Source organism: Onthophagus taurus, chromosome 2 (assembly GCF_036711975.1).
Source record: "Onthophagus taurus isolate NC chromosome 2, IU_Otau_3.0, whole genome shotgun sequence".
Lineage (NCBI taxonomy): Eukaryota > Metazoa > Arthropoda > Insecta > Coleoptera > Scarabaeidae > Onthophagus > Onthophagus taurus.
Window position 1 is genome coordinate 3,171,842 of NC_091967.1, and position 26,751 is coordinate 3,198,592.

The 26,751-nt window shown below is 34.9% G+C and overlaps 2 protein-coding genes across 7 annotated transcripts; one reads left to right on the forward strand and one right to left on the reverse strand.

Moving 5' to 3' along the window:
• On the forward strand, nucleotides 1-26,708 carry LOC111415151 (D-glucuronyl C5-epimerase). 3 transcript variants are annotated; one of them, XM_071193897.1, is made up of 3 exons: nucleotides 1-271; nucleotides 20,593-21,447; nucleotides 23,978-26,708. In XM_071193897.1, exons 1-3 carry the CDS (start codon nucleotides 269-271, stop codon nucleotides 24,839-24,841), a joined length of 1,722 nt encoding a protein of 573 aa, XP_071049998.1. In that variant the 5' UTR covers nucleotides 1-268; the 3' UTR covers nucleotides 24,842-26,708. The 3 variants fall into 3 exon arrangements, with proteins under 3 accessions (XP_071049998.1, XP_071049996.1, XP_022902461.1); XM_071193895.1 differs by lacking the exon at nucleotides 1-271 and adding an exon at nucleotides 19,606-19,944; XM_023046693.2 differs by lacking the exon at nucleotides 1-271 and adding an exon at nucleotides 20,014-20,435.
• LOC111415153 (DNA fragmentation factor-related protein 2) lies at nucleotides 4,147-15,825 on the reverse strand. 4 transcript variants are annotated; one of them, XR_011639571.1, is made up of 3 exons: nucleotides 8,320-9,375; nucleotides 6,186-8,102; nucleotides 4,147-6,124 (listed from the first exon to the last, which is right to left on the reverse strand). XR_011639571.1 is itself a non-coding variant. In XM_023046696.2 (3 exons), the coding sequence occupies exons 1-3, from the start codon at nucleotides 15,617-15,619 to the stop codon at nucleotides 7,090-7,092; spliced, it is 1,296 nt and encodes a 431-aa protein (XP_022902464.1). In that variant the 5' UTR covers nucleotides 15,620-15,825; the 3' UTR covers nucleotides 4,147-7,089. The 4 variants fall into 4 exon arrangements, 3 of the variants coding, with proteins under 3 accessions (XP_022902464.1, XP_022902462.1, XP_022902463.1); XM_023046696.2 differs by adding an exon at nucleotides 15,608-15,825 and having other exon boundaries at nucleotides 4,147-8,102; nucleotides 8,320-8,590; XM_023046694.2 differs by having other exon boundaries at nucleotides 4,147-8,102.
• Nucleotides 26,709-26,751: the final 43 nt, after the last annotated feature.

Sequence of the window (26,751 nt, forward strand, 5' to 3'; positions counted from 1 at the left end):
AATATTTTAATTTCGGGGAACATTATCGGTTCGTCTGCATGTTCTCTTACGGAGAAGTGCACGTGTTTTGTAGACCAGCCTGACAAACGACTCATAAACGCTTCACTTTATATGAAGGGGATCTAAAATTAAAAACACCGTCTTCGCCTTTGATACACGATATTTCATTATAAACAAGATGCGGTGAAGTTCGGGTTTCCGTTCTATAGCAACATCTAAAAACCATTCTATTTGATGATTGACCAAGTTAGAAATCCCGGTAAAATTCATGGTAAGTTCAACCCAAACTTAGTTTGCGTTCAAATTATATTTAAAGTACAACACGTGAAGGTCGTATATTTTAAAGTTATTACTTTTATTAAAATTTACAATTTCTTGCTTTTGTGTTATTTGGATGAAAAAAAGTATAACCTTTAGCGAAGGGTATTAACTTTTAACTTAATACACCTCTATTCTGAGGGCACATAAGGGGCAATCAAATTCGTCCAATTCTACCTTATACGCGTGGGTGTTGGTGTGACGTAATAGGGCATAGGGCAAACAGGGAGCTGTACAGAGTAGGTTAGTCGGTAGCCTGGGGTTCATGAATGAAACGTGGGCGTACGGGCTGCGTGGGCGTGCGGATGTTACGATTAACAAGACCCCGTGGGGTATTGTAACCCTCTAACATAATTCAAAATTACTGCCACGTAAAAAACCATGGATGAAAAGATATGACCTTTTACTTGGGAAATAACCGTGGGCAAAGAAATTTCGTTTGGAACATGAACATTAATTTTTGCTTACAAATTATTATTAATTCATTTAAATATTTTAAAATAAATATAAACTGACCGGCAAAAAAAACCGGCCACTATAAATTTGCCACAACTTCAAAGCTGGCTTTCTCGCGAACCGCACATTCGATTTTGATGATTCTTTTTTTGATGGAAAGGTTGATTCTTCTGTAATAATCCTGTTATAGAAATTTTCGTTCAGATTTTAATTTGAGCACCCTGTGGGGTGCAGCTACTACAGCAGAGGGTATTACCTGGAATCAAACAGTAGCCCAATCTTTTCTGAGCATTTTCTTTTTTTCTTCACTCTATTATCTCTGTTACTAACGAAGATGCAGTATTTTAAAGCCATCGCCTGTGAAAACAAGATGAGTGACAATAGTAGCTGATGACCGTTTTATTGTTCTAAGCAATCGTAGAACGACAGCTGTAGAGGCTCAGCATCGTTTTCAAATGATGCGTGCTGTTGATGTCAGTGAGAGAACCATTCGCTGAAACCTTGCTAGAACTGGTCTGGCTGCAAGAAGGCTGCCAAAGGGCCGAGGCTGCTTCCTAGATATCGACGTGAGCGTCTTCAATCTGCGCGCTTACATGTGAATTAGGAGATCGAGCAATGGAGGAAGGAGTAGTGCAATGGAGGTCCTTTTTACGGATGAGTAGTGGTTTTGTCTACTATCACCCGATAGTCAGGAGCGAATATGAAGATGTTGAAATGAAAGATTTGTGGACTATACAATAATTATGAAACGCGAAAGTTTCGATGGTGGTTCTGTGATGGTGTGGCCGGATATTTCCAAAGAAGCCTATACAGATTTTTAATCATTGTTAAAAGTGGCGCCTTAAATCACTGACCTTGAAAAGTAAAACTGGGCACCCGAAACAGTTTTGCAGAAGCACTTACATTTTCTTAGAATTACAGAATTGCGTACGTCCTTCATTATTGTAAACATCTGTTCTCAGTTCTAATATGCGGTAAAAACAAAGACAAATAAACAAGAAAACAAATTTAATTTAATGTAATAATTAATAATAACACGAAAATTAATAGCGTGTGTGCCCCTCACGAGCCAAAGTAACGTCATGTAGTCGGCATCGAATTGATTAGGTTCGTAATTGATCCCTGAGGAATTGCGGTAAACTCTTTTTCAAGAGCAATTCGTAACTCCTGAAGGTTGTCCGGTAGGACAGGACGACGACGAATGCGTCTCTGAAGTTGGCCCCAAAGATGCTCGATAGGGTTAAGGTCCGGGCTGCACGCTGGCCACTCCATCCGTTCAATACCCACCTCATCAAGATATTCGCGAATCACACGTGCTACGTGCGGTTGAGCATTGTCATGCATTAGCATGAATCCGTCACCAAGAAAATGGGAATAGGGCACGACAGCTTCTTGCAGAATATCTTGGATATAACGGTGGGCATTTAGCGTGCCATTTTCAACAAAGATGACCATCAGGTGACCGGAGACAAAATCGGGACTCGTCAGTGAAGAGCACCTTACCCCATTGTTCCATTTTCCAATTCGTATGTAGGCGCCCAAATTGAAGACGTGCTCGCCGATGTCTCTGGAGCAGCCGCTGTCTTTTGGCAGGTCTTCTTGCAGTTAGATCAGTTTCAGCAAGTCTTCGACGAATGGTTCTTTCACTTACGTCAACCCCACGCACCATTTGAAGACGATGCCGAGTTTCTACAGCAGTCGTTCTACGATTCCTCAGAGTGTTTAGCACAATAAATCGATCATCAACTGCTGTTGTCACTCGTCTTCTACCGGAACCTTGCCGCCTAGTAAAATTTCCTGTTTCCATATATCGGTTCCAGGCATCCTGAACTGTTGTTCGGGGTATACCCAACGTATGGGCAACGTACCGCTGACTTTTGCCATCTTCAATTAAACTAATAATACGCGCAACATCAGTTATTGACAACGGCATCTTTGACAACTGTCAATTTACTATTCGAAACAACTGACATACGCTACCTAGAGCGCCACCTTAGATTTTGTATGCTTGTTTGTCTTGTTTTCACAAGCATTCACTTTAAAACACTGCATCTTCGTTAGTAACAGAGATAATAGAGTGAATAAAAAAACAAAATGTTCAGAAAAGATTGGGTTACCGTTTGATTCCAGTTAACACCCTCTGCTGTAGCATCTGCACCCCACAGGGTATTTCAAATTAATATCCGAATACAAATTTCTATAGCAGGATTATTACAGAAGAATCAACCTTTCGATCAAAAAAGGAATCATCAAAATCGAATGAGTGGTTCGCGAGAAACCCAGCTTTGAAATTGTGGCAAAATTTTAGTGGCCGGTTTTTTTTGCCGGTCAGTTTATTTTATTATCTGATTTTGGTCTCACACTGACATGAAATGTTCCATCCATTTCACCTGATCAATAATAGGCTTTGAAAGGGAAGTTAACAGAGAACGTAGACGATCACGCTTATTATATGCCTTCAACATGCAAGTATCCACAACAAAAACCAAAATCTTTGTTGTATCTAAAGAGCCAATGAGATACAAGTTGCATCTTAGAAAAAGACACTCAGATATAAAACATGAATGTGAGTGAAGTGGAAGACATAATCATATGGAGATGTAAACATAGAAGAGTTTGGAATGATCACGTCGGGAGAATGATCAGAGAGAGATTAGCAAAAATCGCGTAATAGAATCATGGACAACTTTTCAAGAGAACTGATGATGAGTTGGGAATTAATTTAAAATATTTGCAAAAAGTAGACTACAACTTAATTACATTATATAGAATGATGTGGTTTTTATTACATACATATTCCGGTTTTGTACTAAAGTTAATGAATGAAAATAAGCTTTTACAAAAACAGCTGACGTTTGTGAGCGAAGATATCATAACCCAACGATTTAAAAAATCGATTAAATATTTATTAAATGTCTAATTACTGAATAAATAAATAATAAAAAAATTGGTACTTACCTTAAAATTATATTATGAATATAATAAATATAAATCAAAAGATTGAGTCTGAATTGAATCAGTTTATTGTTTATAATTGACTTACCCAACATAGAAAGGGAGCTGATACCAATATACGCAGGGTTGGAAAATCTAGGTCACTGTGCCATCAGGGATAGGTCAACCCCACTACTGTGCAAAGTCAATGACCCCTGTACGTTCTGTGAGAATCGTCCAATAAACCTGATTTTGCAGAACTAAACTTTATTTCCGTACTACTCGCAAAAGGAAAACGAATCTCAATACAAAATGTTCGATAAAAGGAGATCAATATATATATTTTTTTATATGAATAAATGACCTATATAATTCTTAAAATACAGAAATCATGTAATTATTTTGATATGAAAAAAGGTTAAGCAATGAAAAACACAATTTAAAAGTCTTTAATTGTTTATTTCTTAACAAATATCAATTAAAAATGATAACATATCATCTCATATAAAACACCAATATAATCGTAAAAAATGTGTTTATGTGTGTCTGTTGTATGTAGGTAGATGTTTTTTTTGGGGTGGAAGTTTTGACAAGAAGGTTCTGACATTATTACTAACTGTAACCGGACAGAAAAGTATTCTACAACTGAAACTTCGTTTATAGACGCTCTTCGAAAACAATTTCCCGAACCAATTGGCGGATGAAATCACCGATTTCGGGATGGGAATGAGGATCGAGTATTACAATACGATTTCAATCGTCTGTTTATTTCTTTTTTATTATTTTATAGCAGCATGGTGTACGTATAAAAGTCATGTACGCGGGTAGTAAAACGAAAACTCATCGCGCCGCCACCGGAGCCGGAACATATACGCATTTTTTTGTGGGCTCTTTGACATATAACGGATTGGTGAAATTTGGTTACGCGTTCTCCATTCAATTGCGGTTACGAATATCAATTGCGATTATTTCTGCCATGCAGGTGACAATGAAAGACGTTTGATATATGATTTTCGGAAAATATTACATTACTTGATAAAAGCCAATTAGGTTAACTTAAAAAAAAATATTTGTCGTTTTTGAATTGTGGCGGAGGAGCATTGAATTAAGGATTAAAGATAAAAATAAGTAGGATTATCAAAAAATTGACCCTTATCAAGCTTTGTAATTACCACGGCTGGGAGAGTAGACGAAGAATGCAAGAGGTTGGCCTCGGAAATCAGGTTAGAACCGGATGATGGGTCGATGAAACATGTTGAGGGAGTTCTCTCGCCGTTCCTTCGCCTTCTCGCGCACCAGCTGTATGCGTGAACGAGATACGAATGTTACGCTTCTATGTATGTTCCTAATGTCACTCGCCCCGAGCGTGTGTTTCTATGTATGTTCTGCAAGTGTGTACGTGTATGTGCACGTCGGATTGGATTTGGGAGGAAAGGTGGGGCGCTGTCATCGTTACGGAGGCTGCGAAAATGAGTCTTTTGGCCAGTGGCCCTAAGAACCATGCCCCACCCAAACAGCTGATGAACACAACATACATAGATAGGGTTGGATACGATCTTTATTTTATATTATATACTTTTTTTACATGATGGCAGTGTATTTAGTTTTCTTTAGAATTAAATATATCAGGATGGAGCGTAACTGTTCCACCTATGTGTATGAATTTTTTTCGCCGGTTTCTCGGTTGTCTCCTGCTTATTTAATTCCCTTCTAACCCGCTATAGCCGAGTGAGGAGCTGTTCCAGATCATTTTGTTTCCTTTTTTTAGTAAAGTGGTTAATTACAACAAACGAGGCGTAATTAAACTTTACATCAAAAAACAATAAATCTATCAATTATTTCCCAACGACAAACAATAATTAAGTACTATGTCTAAAAAAATACTAATAGATTGGAGTAAGGAAGACAATTTTTTATTGCTTTTGTTTCACTATTCTTAGTAAAATTCAAGTTTGGTGTCATCGAAAAAAAAATCCTCCAATTTATTTTGCGATTGATTCATTCGTTTTATTGCAATTGACCACCTTTGAATAAATACAAAACGTGATAATAAAGTATAAACGTTACCTGGAAAGCCCCTTGATCCAAAAAAAACACAAACAACGATAACGTTTATCAAAACGTCGAGACGCCCACCTCCATTCTGGACTTAATCACTCCAACCGCTACCCAAATGATTGTCAACTGTTGCGGACTGGATTCGCTTTTCGACCTCTTCACCCTTTTCACCGTTGATGTCCAAGATGGAAGGGACGTCGATGTTGACGACGACCCGGCATTCACAATTCGTAAAAGAAAACAATCAATCCACTGTACAATGCGTGCGCGTTTTATATTATGTTGTATTTTGGCACTGATAGTCTTACATACATGCGTGTATATGACCCATTATTCCGTTGTCGAACAAAAAATAGTTCTGTAACATCAACGGAAACGGTACACAGTTCATCATCTAATGTAGACCTACTGCGTCTCACCTCACACACGGTATGAGAGTCCCAAATTGTCTTAACAGTCTGATGATAGATAATAGGTAATAATTCTTCATTCTTCCTTCGTCCATCACAACAAACCCGAATTGATCGTTATTTATGTTTAGTATATATATAATATATATCGTCAAGTGAATATACAAATAAAAATAAAAAGGACAATTGAGCAATGTACATATTCTTTTGTATCCATTTATAAATATCTTCAATATCCTAAACAACTCGTTTATAAATATATTCTATACCTCGACTATTTCATATATTATCTTAAAAATAAGTAACCTTCGGCTAAGTACTCGGTACACATAATTTATAAAAAGTATAAAGCAATTATGACCTATTAAACCCTCTCGGTAGTCTTCAGTGGTAGTTTTATTCATTTGGTACGCCGCGACCAAGTCCAGAAAATAAAATCAATTGTTCTAAGTTAAAAAAAAAGTTGGTAGACCTTATAATTTTCGTTTTCTGTTTATGATTATTTTTTATTAAATAACGAACACACGTGGAACACGCATTTTTTGTTAATTTTATTACGTCGTGCACAAGAAATTAAATCGCTTGTCGATTGTCTACGGTGATCTTCTACGATGATGACTGATGATGGGGATGATAGGTTTTGTAGATGTCGTCGTTTCGATTTTTTTACTTTATTTAAAATTTTGCTATATCAACAACTATTATAATATTCTTTAGTATTTTTATAATCTGCTGGTAGCTCATATCGATTATTCGCTTCGGATTCGATATGTGGTTGCGTACCGGCTTCATTTTCGAATTGTATCTTCGTCTGAGTTTTTGTGCTTTGCGACAATATGGAGATTTCCATACAGATTTTTGCTTGTCGTAGCAGTGTTCAAGTTTTACAAATTACTTTGGCAGTCAAGTTAGCTCACAGCCGGTCTTCCTCCTCTTCCTCTTCTTCAACTTCCTCTACTCCGCCTTCGTTTTCCTCTTTGTAGCCGGGATGTTCGGAGATGGCGTAATAATTTCCGTTGTATATAACGCCTAGCTCTCGCAGGACATCGCCTCTTATCGTCGCCTTGATCGTCCAGTTATAACAATCGTCACTCTCGCTCTCTCTATCCAACCGCTCCACGTCCAAGATCTTCGAACTCAACCGTTCCAATATGATGCCAATATCTTTGATGCTGAGATGCCGCTTCTGATCAACGCTCAACTGGTCGATAAGCAAGAGGAACTTTTCCGACGTGATAGCTTCATCTTCCATCACCGTGTTTTCAGTTTCGCTCTCGGAGCTTTCGTGCTGATCCGCTTGGGAGTGACGCCCGCTGCCACCGCCCTCGATATCCAAAAAACGCACGTGTCTCGACGGCGGCTGCGGCGACGTTTGTTGTTGAGCATCTTGTATCGGTGATGTCGCAACGCTCTTGTGCACTGCAATTTTTCGACCTTCTTCGTGCAGGGCGCAACAGTGAAAGTCGCATTCGATGGCACCATTACTCTGGGGACTTCCGGCTCGAGGCTGATGGGCGTGGTGAGCACACTCGGGAGTGTGAATGTGGATGGTGGCGCTCTCTAAAGAACTGCCCTGTTTGAGCAGCCGGTGCTGCGGCTTGATGTCGTCGTGGTTTATCACAGTGATCTGGGGGCTGGAATACCGTGGTTGCGGGGGCTGTGGTGGGTAAACGTCGTTAATGACTGTTTCTTTCTTGCCGAGTGACGTTTGTATGACCAACGATGGTCGCTTACTGGGTGAGAACTTGCCTGGGGCCGGCGACGGCGCCTCCGAGGACGTTCTCGACGGCCCGGATCGCTGATCCCAGTGCAGGACCACCGTCACGCGACCCTTGTTGTCCATAATCTTCCACGAGGGCGTCTCATCGTGCAGCTCCAGTGCGTGGATGGTCTCGCACACAATCTTCGGTATTGCGGAGATAGCTACTAAACAAAAGATTGTATGTTAACGTAATACTTTAAAGGTTTTAATTATTAACCGATTTTGGCACAAGTTTGATTTAAAACCACTCAACCATAACAAATGCAAACATCGTATCTCTAAGAATTAATGGTCTTAAAATATTAGCTACACCTCATTTAATGTGTTACCTTTTAAAAAGGAAAGATGATCAGTACGTAATAAATTTTGCAGTGATATTACCTGCACGTATGACGTCGACTCCAGCCGGAAGCCATCGTTCGCCAGGCCTAAGGAGCAGCAAGATGGTATTGGCCGGCAACGTCCGGAAGTACTCGGCGTCCTCGACTTGGGTGCCGTCGCTTTCGAGTACGAGTCGAACCGGCTCTCCAACAGAGACACCGAGTTTATCTCGACCTCTCTGCACCAACTCCTCTAGGCTACCCACCACCAGCCCCTTGCGCACGCTACGACGCCCGTCCCATAGCTTGAAGGGCCTCTTTCCGCGTGATTCCTGCAACAGCATGCACATGGATGTATGCAAACTGACCAACAAACAATATTAATTTCTGGTGTAAAAACACCTCCACGATTTTTAGTCGTCACTACTAGCACGCTTCATCTAGTTTACCCACAACATTTTTTTTAACACATTTTAACACAAACTGCTTCCGCATTTCAAAAGTCATTGCTTATATTTATAAAGATTGAATGGCAAGATGATGATATGTCAATTATAAGGAACAGTTAATGTATGCCATAACTTGATGATGGGTAAGTTTACGAAATGGGGTTGGATTAAATTGATGAGTTTAAAATAATCAATAATTTTGTTGCTCTTAGAAGGTGTTATGAACTGATTTAAGAAATTATGGTAATATTTAAGTGGCACCACCCTAATCCTAAGTTTGAAGTAAAGTATTATAGTAAGTGAAATTTGAATTTTACTGATAAAGAAAAGGGGTCGGATAATTTGTTCTTTATTTTCGGGTTAGTTTCGATAATGCGTTCGAGTGTAGTTCTCTTTGCGGTTTGGCACAAGAGATAACCTGGTACCGAATTGTAGAGTCCTTCAGAAAAGTTTTTTTCGCAGTTGCAATTAAACTCGAACTTAACACAAATCCGGCGCGGCTCGTTCGAAGGCTCCTTTTCCCGTGGTGACCTGACCTACTGGCAACGACCCACCGACCGACCACTTTTCTACTCTACCCTGCACAACCAACACGCCCTAACCGGTTCACCCTCCTGTCAGGTCACCGACACCGCCACTACTACTGGGGGCTAGTGGTGCAACGGCCGACGTGCACCGCGCCCTCCCGTGCACGCGCCGTGCGTCGGGGCAGCGGCCGCCACTGCACCACCGACGACGCCTCCGACCCGGTGCCAACGAACGCACACGCCATCCTACTCTTCCTATTCCCCTTCACCCCGTTTCTCTTCTTCATTCTGTGCTAACCTATTTCTCGCCTCCTTCAGCGCCACAGCACACACCCTCCCTCGTGCTATTGCCCTACATACCGTCCGTCGGTGCGGTGGCGACGCGCGACGTTACGTAACCCTGCACTCGGACCCCGAACGCGTAACATACCACCTCGGTGGAGAGAAATTGGTGATTTATGATATCGTAAAGTGTAGGTCATATGTAATAACCATATTATGTTATGAGAATGATAAAAAAAAAACAGAAAACTATTAAATTTTCTTTTTAATCACTCTCATCAAAATTTTAAAATCCATCAATATTTCATAGAGCATATCCCAAATGAAAATTATAAATAATGTTATATGTTATAACTTTGCCTAATTAAAAAGTTTTTGCTTATATAATTTTATACACAATAAACACAACGTGAAAAAGTGGGTTTAGACTGCATTACAAAGTAAACTTAATTTTTTTTAAAGCACTTTTCATATCAGCAGAACGTTCTTCTATATGGGTTGTATGGATAAATATTTAATTTAACGAGACAATAACGAGTTCAGAGGTGGAATGTAAGGCTATGTCAAAATTTACGTTTGCTACGCGTTACGATATAAAAATAATGCTGATAGATGAACTCAATAAAATTAAATTTATAAAGAATACAAGTAACTTGCATCTATTACAATTTCATAAATCAATTTTTACCGCTTACTCGGACTCATAGCATCTGAGGAGTTCGATTTTGATATTGATACCTAGGTGGTGATTTTTGACCTAATCTGCTGAGAATGATCACAATCCTCATTTATCAGTCACCAGATATTCTCTCTATTGGTGTGTTGTTAACCATTAAATCATACCTCCCAACAAGTCTCCTTATTAATTACCATGAACTTCGACTTACTAATATTAATCTTTAAGCCGTATTGGCTTATTTTGTTTATGAGAATTAATGAAGCTCAACTTTTTTTGCTGTTGATACCGCGGTATCATCGGCATAGCTAATATTGTTCAAACGTTTTCCATTCGGTAGGATTCCTATGTTGGTATTCTTGTCAGCATTAATAGCTGACCTGTTATTATTAAATTGAATCAAGAATTGTGAAATTTGCTTAAAATGTTCGACGTTATTTTACCTGCGGGCCCACAATGGTCATTGGTTGAAAGCGGGCAAAACACATGCACACAATCTACCAGTATCGGTGATTAATTGGAGAGATTGTTTATTTTGACACTTCACTTCGATGTTTTGAATATGTTTTTTACAATTTATTTTGATTTGAGGATAAACAACTTTGTATCTTCGTCTAGCCAAGATATACAGGGTGTCACACAAAAAACGCCCCAAGCTGTAACTCTGTCATTTATATTCCGATTTTTATGACCGAGGCATCAAATGAAATGGTTTGATGAATACTATGGTTCATGCTACAAATACATTTTTTTCAAGGCCATCTTCAATTTTAAGCGATTATTAACTTTTGTTTTTCAAATTGCTCCATATATTTTTCTTCACGTCATTAGATAGAGATTGTTTTTCTGAATCCACTGATGTGCAATACATCCACTTTGAATGTAATTTTAGCAGAAAAAAGACACCTATATATACAGGTTGTCGCACGAGAACGCCGTAAGCTGTAACTCTGACATTTAACTTCCGATTTTTATGAACGAGGTATCAAATGAAATGGTTTGATGAATGCTATGATTCATGCTACAAATGAACTTTTTCTAACGCCATCTTCGATTTCAGGCGATTATCAACTTTTGATTTTCAAATTGCTCGGTATGTTTTTCTTCACGTTATGGGATAGAGATTTTTTTCTGAGCCCATCGATCTACAATACATTAACATTAATTGTAATTTTAGCAGAGAAAAGCAATTAAAACATTTTCTGAACATTGTCTTAGTCACTTCTGTAATACTGCAGTGTGCCATGGAAAAAAATAACACGCAAAACTGATAACAGCCTTTAAATGCTACGTCCATGCCCGAAGCAGTTGTAAATGATACTTATAAGTTGTTTTTTCATTTATCCCATGGCACACTACAGTATAATACAAGTGACTTTAAGAGAATGTTCAGAAATTATTTTCATGTTTTTCTATGCTACAATTAAAATTAATGTTGATGTATTGTACATTAATGGATTCAGAAAAAAAAACTCTATCCAATAGCGTGAAGACATACATACCGAGCAATTTGAAAATCAAATGTTGATAATCGCTAGAAATTGAAGATGGCGTTGGAAAAAGTTTATTTGTAGCATGAATCATAGTATTCATCAAACCATTTCATTTGATAGCTAGGTCATGAAAATTGGAAAGTAAATGACAGAGGTACAGCTAGCGGCGTTCTTGTGTGGCAACCTGTATATACAGGTGTCTTTTCTCTACTAAAATTATATTCAAAATGGATGTATTGTACATCAGTGGATCCAGAAAAACAATCTCTATCCAATGACGCAAAGAAAAATATATAGAGTAATTTGAAAAGCAAATGTTAATAATCGTTTAAAATTGAAGACGGCCTTGGAAAAAATTTATTTGTAGCATGAATCATAGTATTCATGAAACCATTTCATTTGATAACCCGCTCATGAAAATCGGAATGTAAATGACAAAGTTACAGCTTGGGGCGTTTTTTGTGTGACACCCTGTATAAGAAACATTTAACCTCAAACTTAGGCACCAAATTTGTTGTATCCAGATGTAATCGTCAAATTTTAAGGATTCTAGCGCCCCGTTCGCAAGCGACCTCTTCGGTTTGAGAGTAAATTTTTCTTATAAGAGATTTTCTATCTTTACCAATATATTATACAGGGTGTATCTGAATGACATGCCCAAACTTCAGGGGGTGATTCTTTAGGCAATTTTAAGGGTACTTTGATATATAAACCATGGGCGAATTGGCCTCCCCTAAGGAGCTACACCCCTCCAAAAATGGCGAAAAATGTTGGTTTAATTTTTTTTTCTCAAAAACCATAAACGCTAGGACAACGAAATTTGGGGAATATGTTTAACTGGTAGTAGGGCACGTTTTCACCCTATTTGTACTTTTAACCTATCCTTCTAAACTACTAAACGTAACCACCCCCTTTACATTTTTGCTAAAATTTTTTTATGCAGAGGGTAAATACATTAAAGAAAAAATTACATAGGTAGATGAAAGTATCCTAAAACTTTTTTGTCTCTATAAAATTTTTCCAAAAACGACTAATTTTTGAGAAAAAAAATAATAAAGCAAACACTGCCCGTTCAACAACGGGGTTGTCGATCAAAAGTTGGAATGAATTTTTAATGAAAAAGTCTTAGTAGGCTTTGCAATCTTTGTCAGAAATATTTTTGACGTTAAATGTCAGTGGTTTTCTTATTATTATTATTGTTTTTCAAATTAATTTATGAATAAAGTTTTACCGCATTTACGCTCGTTCACTCGACGTTTCAAAATTTTAAATAAAACAATAATAATAGTACGAAAACCACTGACATTTAAACGTCAAAAATATTTCTGACAAAGATTGCTAAGCCTGCTAAGATTTTTTCTTTAAAAATTCGTTCCAACTTTCGATTAACAACGCTACAGCTTAACAGTTAGTGTTTGCTTAATTAATTTTTTTCTCAGAAACTATTAACTTTTCGAAGAACATCAGAGAGGTAAAAAAGTTTTAGAATATTTTCGTCTATCTAAATAAAATATTTCCAATGTATTCACATCGTCATAAAAAAGATCTAGACAAAAATCGAACGAGGGTGGTTATGTTTAGTAATTTAGAAGGGAAGATTGAAAGTACAAATAGGCTCGAAACATGTCCTATTATAAGCTAAATATATTTCCCAAATTTCGTTTTCTTGGTGTTAATGGTTTTCGGGAAAAATAAAATAAACCAAAATTTTTCGCCACTTTTGAAGGGGCGTAGCTCCGCAGGGGAGTCGAAATCGCTGATAGTTTATATGAGAAAGTACCCTTAAAATTGCCTAAAGAATCACCCCCTGAAGTTTGGGCACGTCATTCAGATACACCTTGTATAACGAACGATTTTGCTTAAAGTCATTGAGGTCGCTTACAACCGAGGCATTTTCGATGACGTTCATGTCTCTACATCTCTGCTTTAAAACCATAATTCTACGACCATTCGAACATATTGCAAATTAGAAGTGAGTGTCCTTTCAAGACAATTTATATATTATTATTTATATTTTATTTCAACACACTGTATAACATGTACAGGGTGTCCAAATTTTGATGGGTTTGCAGGGTATCTTAGTTATTATGACAGATAGAAAGTTGCGGGTTTTGCGAACCTAAGCTACTTTTTTGTGAAACTTACAATGGCGCAAACCAAACTTTCATAACTTAAGTGGTTGATTGAAATTTACGATTTTCAGACACCTACATATCTCGGCTATCCGAAAACTTAATAAAAAAGTAAAAATGGGTTCTAATAGATTTTTTCACGGGGAATCCAATGGTGTACGTAGAATTTTTCTAGTCATCACGGTTTTTGAGTTATAAACACAACTCAAATACTGAATACTCAACTTCTAAAATACTTAACTCTTTATAACTCAAAAACCGTGATGACTAGAAAAATTCTAAGTGCACCATTGTATTCTACGTGAAAAAATCTATTAGAACCCGTTTTTACGTTTCCGGATAGCCGAGGTGCCTGAAAATCGTAAATTTTGAAACACTCCTTGTATATTAAAAACGAAGAGGGCTATGAAAATTTGGTTTGCGCCATTGTAAGTTTCACAAAAACGCAGCAACTTTCTATCTTTCATAATAACTGAGATGAACCCATCGAAATTTGGACACCTGTACATGATACTTACAACACCGATGGATATTGAGTAAGTTATTTATAAATGTATCGTTTATTTATTTGATTCAAAGCATGGAAAGTTAAATGAGCTTTAATAAAACACTATTTTTAGAGACAACGTGTAGCAATATATCACGTTCGCCGCCGGCTAAGTATCTTGGAATATTGCTCAAATTTAATACCTACAATATTAAAACTACGATAAAAGTAATAATCAAGGAATTACACTTATAAATAAAAGTATATGACTAAAAGTATATGTTGAAAGATTCCAAGAAACTTTATAACTTTATTTAATCGAACATTTGTCGTATTATCGACCTTCAAAGTCAGGTGGTCTATTTTATGTAGCACCGCCCCAATTGACTAAAGACGCGATGATGCTGTTTTTGAGCCACCGCAACGGTAATAATAAAAATTTAAATGAAATATAACAAGTGAAGGCGGTGAACACATAATTAGTGGTTTAGTTAAGTGGTCAAGTGAGTTTGTATTCGATCAATGTGAGCACATGCGTTTAAATCTAGTCAACAATCTAGTGAGCTAAACACAAATCTAAATTACAAATTTTTTACGAACGAAAAAGCAGTTTGCTTGATTAAACAATTAGCCGCGTGTGAAACCAGCTTAATTAATAATTCATGACATTTTGAATATTTTTCTTAAATAGTGGTTAATCTGATTAAAACGCATAGTTTATGTTGTACAAGCGATAGTCAAAATTAATCACGGTTTGATTAAAATTTAAGTGGCGATCCTCGGTCTCTGTGACTGATTAAGAGGCCCTTTACCTGTTGGTTAATTTTGATTAGTGTTTGTGCAACCATCCAATACGTAGCTTATAAACCGCGTTTAGCTCTTTACAGTAAAGAGAAGTGATCAGTAATCAAACCATTCATAAAGAACGGGGTGGTGGGGATGGTTCTTGCAAAAGGGCTGTTTTAAAAATGATTCAAGATAATCGAAATAAGGGAAGCTGTGAAGTTTCTCATAGAAATCGGTACCATCGTGTGCACACAGATGAGATATAAATAAATGTTTGGCGATCGGGGGTTAGTGCTAGAAAGAGATCGAGCAAGGCGACCAGCGGGAGTAAAAGAGAGAGGATGAGTTCATTGACTGCAATGGGGCGAGGGTGCCACACACACACTCAGATACATCTACATAACCACGGATTGCGGATGCAGAGCAGGACGTTTTTCATGCAGTAGTGGTGACTTCGAATTCGAGGGTTTCGCCCTTATGTACGGATTATCGTTATCATAGTTAATCTCTTTGGTACCTCTCTTGCCATCACGGCATCTCTTTGGTGGGCGGCTACTGTTCCGCCGCTGCCGTCCTCTCCTCGCCGGCTATGTGGACCGCAAGAGCCTCACTACACCACAACACCGCATGGCCACGCACCTTCCCGTCTCTTTGGGTACATCCTTGGCCAATATACTAGCGGAGGACTGTCTGTGACTGACGGGCAGCAACCCTGCAAACTGGTCCGACTGGTGCGCCCCCTACCCGCCGATCGATTCGGCCGAAGGCGCGGCGGTGATATATCCACGCGCAACATTAAATGCGCACCCACCCCCCCATACACATACATATACGCTAACTTCACCGCGAACATGTTAACTTACAAGCATGCGCAATTTTACGGGTTGTTTTCTAAACTAAACAATCCCCATAATATGTATTTACTTTTACTTCTTTCGAAATGATCTCCCATTTCATACTAAAATTGTGTACAAAAGTATAACAACAATATTGTTGTATAGTTACAACATTAATCAAGTAATCTAAACATCATAGATGGCGTTTATACTTGGTTTTAATTTATTAACTCTAAAGTTTCTTTCGAGATATTCCATATTATTTAATGTTGAATAGTTATATTTTTTAAAGAGTTTTAAAATTGTGAAAAAAAAGTTAAAATTTTTAAAATTAAATACTTGAAAGTTTTTCCTTTTTTTGATTCAAAATCTTAATAATAGATCTTAATCAGCTAAGTCTTGCTTAATATATAGTCTAACTTAATTACTAAGTCTTGGTAGCAAGCATCTTTGGCTTAATTAGTCAACAAAAATTCTACAACCTCAAATGATGATGCGATGATGAATGTAGGTTAATAATTATGTTTGCCTCCTTTCTTGTTGTTTCTGTGTGTCTTGATAGCTTGTTTAACCTAATCTAATGTTGAGGGTTTTACCTGTTCTTCTTGGTCATTCTTTGAACTTCAGCTTCCTTATCTATAATATCTAAAATTTAGTTGTTAATGTAAATTTGGTAATAAATTCAATCTCATAATAACTTTCAACGGAGATTTAAAAATAAGTGAATCATTAGGAATAAACAGTTTCATGTACAGGGTGGTTCAAATTCGATATCCGAATAGGCTAACTCGGAAATTATAAGAGTTAGAGAAAAAGTAGCTTACATGTCATGATCTCGTTTTTTGAGAAACTGCTAATGCCGAAAACCTCATAGCGCGATCGTCTTTTGTTTTACCCCTAGAGGCCACAATTGAAAATATCGTAAAACCAATAAGTGCAATTATCTTGGTTGTTATTATAGGTGGAGTATTATAACTAAGACATTATATGGACACTTTTTTATAGAGAATTTGAAAAAAAAAAATTTTCGGTTTTAGCCAAAGCAAACTTCAAGGTATAATTAATGTTTGTAAACAAAACTAACCTTACCTAACATTCCTTCACGCTATAATTGACATTACAAAAGAAAACTTCACGCTATAATTCCCATTACTAATTGCCAAAGAAAACTTCATGGTATAATTAATGTTTGTAAACAAAACTAACCTTACCTCACATTCCTTCACGCTATAATTGACATTACAAAAGAAAACTTCACGCTATAATTGCCATTACTAATTGCCAAACAATACTTCATGGTATAATTAATGTTTGTAAACAAAACTAACCTTACCTCACATTCCTTCACGCCAAGGTTTATAGAACATAAGGTTACCTCATTCCCTATGCCTCTGTAGTATCGATTATTACCCCGCAAATTGACGTCACTGGTTCGATACAGTCAGAATAAAAGATAGCCTATACATGTGCCTATACGTGACAACACGATGCGAGGTTTAAATATTTTATATAGACTGTACCACAGTATAGGTGGTGTTGTGTTGTTCATAGAACCAGCTACGTCACTGACCCACCTTGCCTCTCAGAGGAGGAGAATCGGTATTGGGTAACCTTATGTTCTATAGACCTTGCCTTCACGCTATAATTGACATTACAAAAGAAAACTTCACGCTATAATTCCCATTACTAATTGCCAAAGAAAACTTCATGGTATAATTAATGTTTGTAAACAAAACTAACCTTACCTAACATTCCTTCACGCTATTATTGACATTACAAAAGAAAACTTCACGCTATAATTGCCATTACTAATTTCCAAAGAATACTTCATGGTATAATTAATGTTTGTAAACAAAACTAACCTTACCGAACATTCCTTCACGCTATAATTGACATTACAAAAGAAAACTTCACGCTATAATTGCCATTACTAATTGCCAAAGAATACTTCATGGTATAATTAATGTTTGTAAACAAAACTAACCTTACCTCACATTCCTTCACGCTATAATTGACATTACAAAAGAAAACTTCACGCTATAATTGCCATTACAAATTGCCAAAAAAAACTTCAAGGTATAATTAATGTTTGTAAACAAAACTAACCTTACCTCACATTCCTTCACGCTATAATTGACATTACAAAAGAAAACTTCACGCTATAATTGCCATTACTAATTGCCAAAGAATACTTCATGGTATAATTAATGTTTGTAAACAAAACTAACCTTACCTAACATTCAGCGTCTGAAGACACAGGGCTAAACCCGAAACTTAAAAATATACAACTTAGCGCTGAATAACAATTAAAACTAAAACTAACACTTGCACTAGAACTATACTCTGTTTTTAAACCAGGAGGAGTAAACGCGAAAGTCAGATTTACACTGGAAAAAATCACCAGAAAATATCACTAGATATTTTGGCGGTAAATTTAAATTAATAATTATTATTTATTTTACTTATTATTGTATTTATTTTCGTTTGTTATCGTCAACACTATACATACAAACTAACATTGAAGTTATGAGTGTATTTAAAAATAAACTTTTTTTAAGTGTCAAAGAAATTAAATTTACAGTTTCCTGTAAATTATAACTAAAAATTAAAAAAAAAATATTTCTGATATTTGAAACAAATTCATTTGTTGAACTATTTAATTTACATTTGTTTTACACAAAAGTTGAAATAGATTGCATTATTTCACATTTTTTATTAATATTTAATATTATTATTAAGTGACTTAATAAATTATTGATAGATGGCGCTCATATATATATTTTTTTTATAAAAGTATCGTGGTTTGCCGCCATTTTGGCTCGAAAGTCAAATTTAAAACTATGTCGTTTTGTTGATAAAATTACGCTTAGTTTCCTTTCTTTTTTTTTTCTCGTGGTACTCTGAAGAGTCGAAAGCCCTTCTTACTGCTATTTCTGCAACTCCAAACGCAACACGACAGCATTATTTTTGTTAATGTGGTGACAAGCTATCAAACCGCCATTTTGGGTCGAATATTTCGAATATACACGCTTTATGAACGCGCGGTACTTTAATAATCTAGGGACTTTATTTTTTTAATTCAAATAAACATAGCAAGATAGGAAAATTACGAAAAGTTTAACATGTTAGAATGTTACATATTAGAAAATAAAGTAAATTTTATATAAATTTTTAGTTATAGTACCGTAATTTACAGGAAACTGTAAATTTAATTTCTTTGACGACACTAAGAAAAAGCTTATTTTTAGCTTTATTCTAAAACAATAAGAAATAGACCCAACTAACCCCATATTTTTGTAATTAGAAAAAAATAACGAATTTAATAAGCGAATAATCATAAGTGGTTGTTTCCATTAAAAAAAACGAAAATTGTCATAATATCTCAAAATCTAAAACGAATTTGAACCAAACATATTTTTTGACAATAAAAACTATTGTATTAATAGTGATGAATAAACATCACAATTCCTGATATTTTCTCGATTATTTTATCTCATTTCTTAGCATCCGTTAAAATCCCGCAAGCATCTGTGGTTGATGTAAAAGTAAAAATAAAATATCGTATACAGATAACAGTTTATAACTTCATAAATCTCGACAATAGGTCGTTATTTCGATTGCCAGTTGTGTGATACCAAAATGTTCGCAAAAATACAAAAGATCGTTAAATCATCATTAGAAATAACATAAAAACGAATCGTTCTTAATCAATACCTAAATAAATAATAGATTACCATGATTACTTAAGATATTCTGCAATCGTATCTTCAACAAACAACCTCTTAGTTTCGGGTATCTATTTAGACCAGCTTAAAATAGTGTAGAAATACTTCATTACTAAATAGTAGCGGAAATCTGTTAGATCATCGTCGGTTTTAGTGAACTTAATTGCATATTAGTTGGTTAATCTGAAAAGTTATTTGCACTACTAATACATGTATTCAAAGCATGAACGAATGCATAATATTTAAAGGCAGTTGTAATGTCGGTGTCACACAGTTCACAGCGCAATTTTTCTGTAAGTTGCTTAACTCTAATTAAGATGTTTTTGACATTAAATTACTCATATCTGAGTCACTACTTAGCCGATTAATTAAAAGATAATTATTAGGATTTTTAAAAGAAATTTGTAAAGTTGTGAAAATTTAAAGAGTACTAGCGCCATCTGTTACTCCGTATGTTAAGGTCCCATTGAATGCAATGCAATTAGACCATCGAGAACAGTGTTTAGAGTGTGTAGGAGTGTTTTATTTAGCTTAACGAAGAAATGTTGCTAATAAAAACGTGCAATTGGTGTGATTTCTTACCGTAAAACTTTCTCGAGATGATCAAAAACTTTCACTAAGTTGACAATCCGGAGAAATGGTGTCACTATATGCTGCTAATGCAGATCAAATTTTTCTCTCTTGAGCACTGTCATGCGAATTTTCAATGAATAACCAGAAAATCTCCACCGGGATCCCGTATCCAGGCCTTGTGGTCAAAAGCAAAACGTACCACACCACAAAGGTTTCAAGTTTAACTAATTTATTCAATAACATTCATTTCTAACCTATAAATTTTTAAGTTCAATTGTTTATTAAATTAATTCTACTAAAATATACATAATTTAGCTTCTTAAATGATGAAATTTGATACTAATTAATTTCTTTTTTGTTTATTTTAGGGCCCACCACTATTTTTTATAATGATGCGACTGAATTATAAATTTTTACTATGCCTATTATGTTTAATCGTCATATTTCTAACCTCAACACTATGGAATAGTTGCGTAAACAAAGAATGGAAAAACCAAAATACTCATATTTGTCTAGGAGAATCAGGAAAATCATCAGGACATGATATCGAAGGAATCGAATGTACAATTAATGGAGATTACAGTGTTGATTGTCGAAAAGAAGGTGATGAAGTTTACGTTCCATTCACATTTTTACAAAAATACTTTGAAGTTTATGGAAAATTAACAAGCAACGATGATAAATCAAGATTTGAATGGTCACATAGTTACAGTAAGATTTATCAGCCTAAAGGAAGGTACGATCCGAGAGGAGTTTTCATGCATTTTGAGAATTATAACGTTGAAATCCGCGAACGAGTAAAATGTGTTAGTGGGATTGAAGGGGTTCCAATGTCTACGCAATGGGAAAGTCAGGGGTATTATTACCCCACGCAAATAGCGCAATTTGGGTTGGCTCATTATAGTAAAAATCTTACTGAACCTGAACCAAGAAGGAAAGTGGTTGAAAATGCCGATAAAGAATTGGGAAAATGGACCGTACCGTTAGGTGCTTCCCTAACTAGGACTTATTTGACTGTTTTTGAAACAAACGTTTTAAATTTTTCTACTGACGCTTATACGAATGGGATTAAATTAAAAATGGACCATGTTTTGGACTTTGTCATGTCTTTAAATATACTTTTACAAGCCAATAGTAGTTTAACTGTCGTTTTACAAAATAGGGAGAATAAAGAAAATTACAATCTTCATTATATCTCATCTGATGTACATATCAGCTTACAGGTAAATATTAATACTTAGGGCTGGTTTATCAATATCTAGTTAAGACGATTTATTTGTCAATTAAAATTGTAGCTGATAGATAACGTCGCTGGATCGTTTATCCACCTGTAGTTTAGGGTTATCTTATAGGAAATGACAACAAAATTAAAATATAATGTCAAAAATACATTAAGCTTATAATTTTGGTGATGGATAAAAAAGAGAAAGTAAAAAGATCATGGAATTTTAGTACAGCAGAAAAGAACTTGCTGATTGATTTGGAAAACAAATATAAAAATGTTATAGAAAATAAATAATAATATAATAATTAAAAAAAATAATAATAATACACGATCATCCACAATGAAGGTCCATTAGAACTAAACAAAAAGGGTTCTGGCCAAAATAAAAACTTGAAAATTTAGATTTAAGTATTATCAATTGCGTTCTCTTCAACTAAAATATTTTCAGATTTCTAGCACTTCCGGTTATACCGGGAGTCGCCACCTACTTTATTTTTTTAAATAGAACACTCTGTATATATTTATACCGTGTGATGATAAAGTTTGGAACATAATTCATAATTGCGTTATTTAATACTTTCAAGAAAAACGCTCGGACAGGTCAATTTTATTTTTAAAAAAACCAAATTGTGGCGTAAAAATTTCATGTATGACGGGACCTATTTCGGAACCGTGACGTCATCATGACTTTTTTAAATGACAACCCCATTTTTACTACCTACATAAATGATGATGTAAAAAAATTGGCACCTTACATAACAATTTGTTTGAAAAATAGCACATTCACTTTAAAAAATAAAAACGTAACTTTAATGATAAAATAATTATTGAACCCAAAAAAACAATTCAAATTCAATTCTTTGCTGTAGCGCCTCTAAATTATTAGGTCTATTAAAATAAACCTTGGATTTTAAGTAACCCCACAGAATAGAATAAACGATAGATCGCCTGAAGTTATGGTTTACTTAGTTATGGAGAAATGAAGTTATGGTACTTCCAACTTTCGAAAAGTTAACGTGCCATAGTAAACTCGGCACCAAAACATACTCCATCATGTGGCTTAAGCATGTTCTGAATCCTAAGTTGATATCCCAAAAATCGAGTGTTCTCTGATTTTTTGAACAAATGTCTGCTGCAGCAGATTTTTCTAGAAAAATTCGAATAACTCGAGAACGGCTGAATCAAATTGCAAAATGTAAAGTTATTCATAAACCTTGAAAATAGACAAATCCAAATATATAAAAATATACAGGATGTTCCATTTAAAAAAATAAAGTAGGTAGCGACTTCCGGTACAACCGGAAGTGCTAGAAACCTGAAAATATTTTAGTTGAAGAGAACGCAATTGATAATAGTTAAATCTGAATTTTCAAATTTTTATTTTGGCCATAACCTGTATAGTTCTAATGAACGGTCGTCGTGGATGACCCTGTATAATCTATAATCTAATATACAGGGTGAGTTATTAATATCCCGTCGGTCGATAGTTACTAAACCGTTTGAAAAACAAAAAAATATTTTATACAAAAGTTGTTTGACTCATCATTTTCTATTATGTAAAATTATTTTCACTTATACAGAGTGTTCCATTTAAGCGTAACGAAGAGTACGTCAATTTATTTAAATGGAACACCCTATTTATTTTATCATATAATGGATACAATTAAATTTGTTTATACAACCGTACTGTTACTATTTCACAACGTTCATAGTTCCTAAGATATTCAATTGTTTTTCCAAAATGTGCCCATTACAGGATCTTTTTAAAAATGACGCAAAAACGACATTTTTTCCGATTTTGCCTTGAAACTCCGTCAGACAATGGTCAAAGCCAGTAGGTAGATGATAGTATTCAAAGATATTAGATACACTATACAGGGTGTTCATAAAGCTTAGCTACTTTTGACGTTTTTCAAATGGCTTTTTTTTAAGTTTTTTAAATAGAACATCCTGTATATTGTGTGCTACTTGAATTACTCATCAAGTTCCCTTTAATTAATGATAAATATGTCATATATCTAACTTTAATAGTTTTCCTGATATTTAGAATTTAAAGAAAAATGTGTAATAAAATGTCATTATTGTACTTAAAAAAGTGACAGAATGTATTCTGTGCTTTTTTGTCACCCTGTATAATCTCGTCTCAATTTTAACCAAGATTGACAAAACTGACTCCTTTTTAACCGAAATCTAACAAAAAAATCGTCCAACTCCTCAAAGTGATTTTGTCTTTCTTTTATAATTTAACCTCCAAAACACGATCAGCTGTTTATATCAACTTCACAAACGAAAGTCAATTATTCAAATTTGATCAATTACGTTTCATTTCCGTTTCTAATATTAACACTCAAGGGTACCATCTATTTTCTATCTTGTTGGTTGCTACCTGGCGGGTAGAAAGTTGCTGGATAAACGCTTCACTGAGGTTATCTGTTCTAATCTGTGCTATCTGTACCTAACAGATTTAACTCGACATTGATAAACCGGCCCTTAGTTACACTTAAAAAAATACAATTTTCTTATTTTAGAACAACAATATTTATCACGGTATTGGAATAATAGCAAAATGGAAACGAATCACACGTGATCTAATAATAGATTTTCAAAAAGGTATAAGTTACCTTGAAAAAGACAAATCGAAAAACAAAGTCTCCAGATCAAAATTAAAAGTAGTTAACATAATACTCAGAGGAAAGGGTGCTATTGATAACCTAACGTTGTCTTCATCAGAACATATCCTTCAATTTTACGATTCTGCCGATTGGTTTGTAAGAAACCAAGATCCAAACACTGGCGGTTGGCAAATTCCCGTAAAACGGAAGTTGGCGTCAGGCTTCCAAGATTTAAAGCCGGGCTGGTACTCGGCGATGGGACAAGGTCAAGCTATGTCGGTCCTCTCTAGAGCATACCATCATTCCGGCGGTGATGTAAAGTACTTAAAAGCTGCTTTAGCTGCTTTGAAACCGTTCAGAATACCAAGCGCCCACGGTGGCGTTTTAGCAACGTTTTTAAGCAAATACCATTGGTATGAAGAGTACCCAACGAAACCTTCGTCTTTTGTACTTAATGGGTTCATATACTCTTTGTTGGGTTTGTACGATTTAATGACAATCACGCCTCCGAATTACGTTAAGGAGGCCGAATTATTGTTTAATGATGGTATGGTTTCTTTAAAGAATATGTTACCATTATTTGATATGGGAAGCACTACTTCCTACGATTTAAGACATTTTACATTGGGTATTGCACCCAATTTAGCTCGATGGGATTACCATGCGACCCATATAAATCAATTGCTATTGTTGAGTACTATTGATAATGAACCTCTGTTTGCCCAAACGGCCGATAGATGGCGTGGGTACATGAGTGGAAAAAGAGCTGCTCATAATTAATAAATTTGAAACTTAATTTTATTGAAGGGTAATCGATTAATTTTCGGCATAAATGTGTATCTATTTTATGAAAGCGTGACTCATTAATAATGTGACATAAAATTATTATCACAACCTGGGATTAATAATAACCCAGAAATGTGATTAACTTGCACAAATAATATTAAAATAAAATAAATACCCTTCAATAAGAATCAACTCTGGAACGGACCAATTTGTTATACTTAGCAATTTGTTTCATCGTTGATGATGTTTTTGTTATAAAAAACTTACCTACAATTTTTTATTAGTCATTACATTCGTCCATTGCTTTTAATAATAATTATTATCTTATTAAAAAGCCTCTGTATATTTTTGTATATTTGAATTGTTGAGGATTTGTTTTATTGATGAATTTGATTAGTTTTTAAATAGTCCATACTTTATTGTTAGTATGCTTTCGTACTTCATGAAACTAAACATTCCACACTGTGTTAACTATTGGCGTATAAACAAGTTATAACGCTATATTTTTATTTATATTTTGTTAATGTTAAACAAATGTTTTCAGGTTTATTAACCAGTCTTGCCATTCAGCTCTAATTTGTAGATAAGTTTAAAATAAGTTTTTCTATTTGCCAATGTACTTACATTATATAAAAAAAATTTATTTTAACAAACAGATGCAGGTTATCTGATAATTATTGTAAATATACATATTTATAAGAAAATTATTTTTTTTCAACAAAAACGAATAACAAATTTTGGAATTGGCTATTTGTAATTAAAAGAAAATTGTAAAAAAAAAAATGTTAATGCAACATATTTGATGTAGTTTGGTTATAATTTGAAATTTCAAAACTTGCTGATAAAGTGTACAGTATTGATAATAAAATTATGGTAAAACTGATTGCTAGACAATTGGTTGGATATGTTGCAGAAATGAATATAACACTATTGATCGTTAAAAAAACTTGGATGTGATGTCACAATCATGCGTGTGTATGCCTGCTGTTGGAGGCGTAGAATTCTTTTGTGTAGTTTGTAATCCTATTGCGAACACAACGCGCAACCTATTCTATAAAAGAGCTTACTAGTTTGCCTAAAACTAATAATAAAGTACCTTAAATTTTTATTTGTAACGAAAAATTGATCATACTGTTAATATTTGAATTATATACGACTTGTACAAGATGTTTTGTGGGAATAATTTTGGATCAAGTGACTTTTTAAACAACAAAATAATTGGTTATTTACTTGAATGCAGATACGAGTCTGTTTTAATAATTAATAAATTAATTGGTCGACCAAGGCTTCACTACTATTGACGTTTAATTTTTAAACGTTTATTTCCCACAAATCATTCGTTATATCGACAATTTGTTTTGTAATTTTTCAATATTATGGGAAAATGTTAAAGGAAAAAGTATACTTATCTGTTACCATTGAAATTTGTAATACAGCGTATCTGTAAAGTCATGGTACACTTTTGACTGGTCATAGCAAAGTTTTGTTGGTTTTCTGCGATTGCTCAAAAGTGCACCATGACTTTACAGAGACCTATACTATTTAATGTTTTTGCCTACCACCAGAAGGACTTGTAAATTATTATTGTATATTCTTCTCAAATAATTAGGAGTCCTGGAAGTTTTTAATACGGAGCTACTTCTATTAGTTCTGCGATATATGAATTCTCTGTTTCGATACTCTGTGATTTTGCAATCGTCGGCAATTCTTGATATTTATTCCTTTGACTGCCAAAAAAAATCAGTTGAAAATGTTTTGGGAAAGTTAAAGTCATGAACTATACTACGATTATAATTGTATTGAATAAAAATTGTGACTGTGACAATAATAATAGGGAAATATATTTAGCGAAGCAAAATTATTCTATTATTTTTAATTTATAACTCACCAATTACAATTTTTCG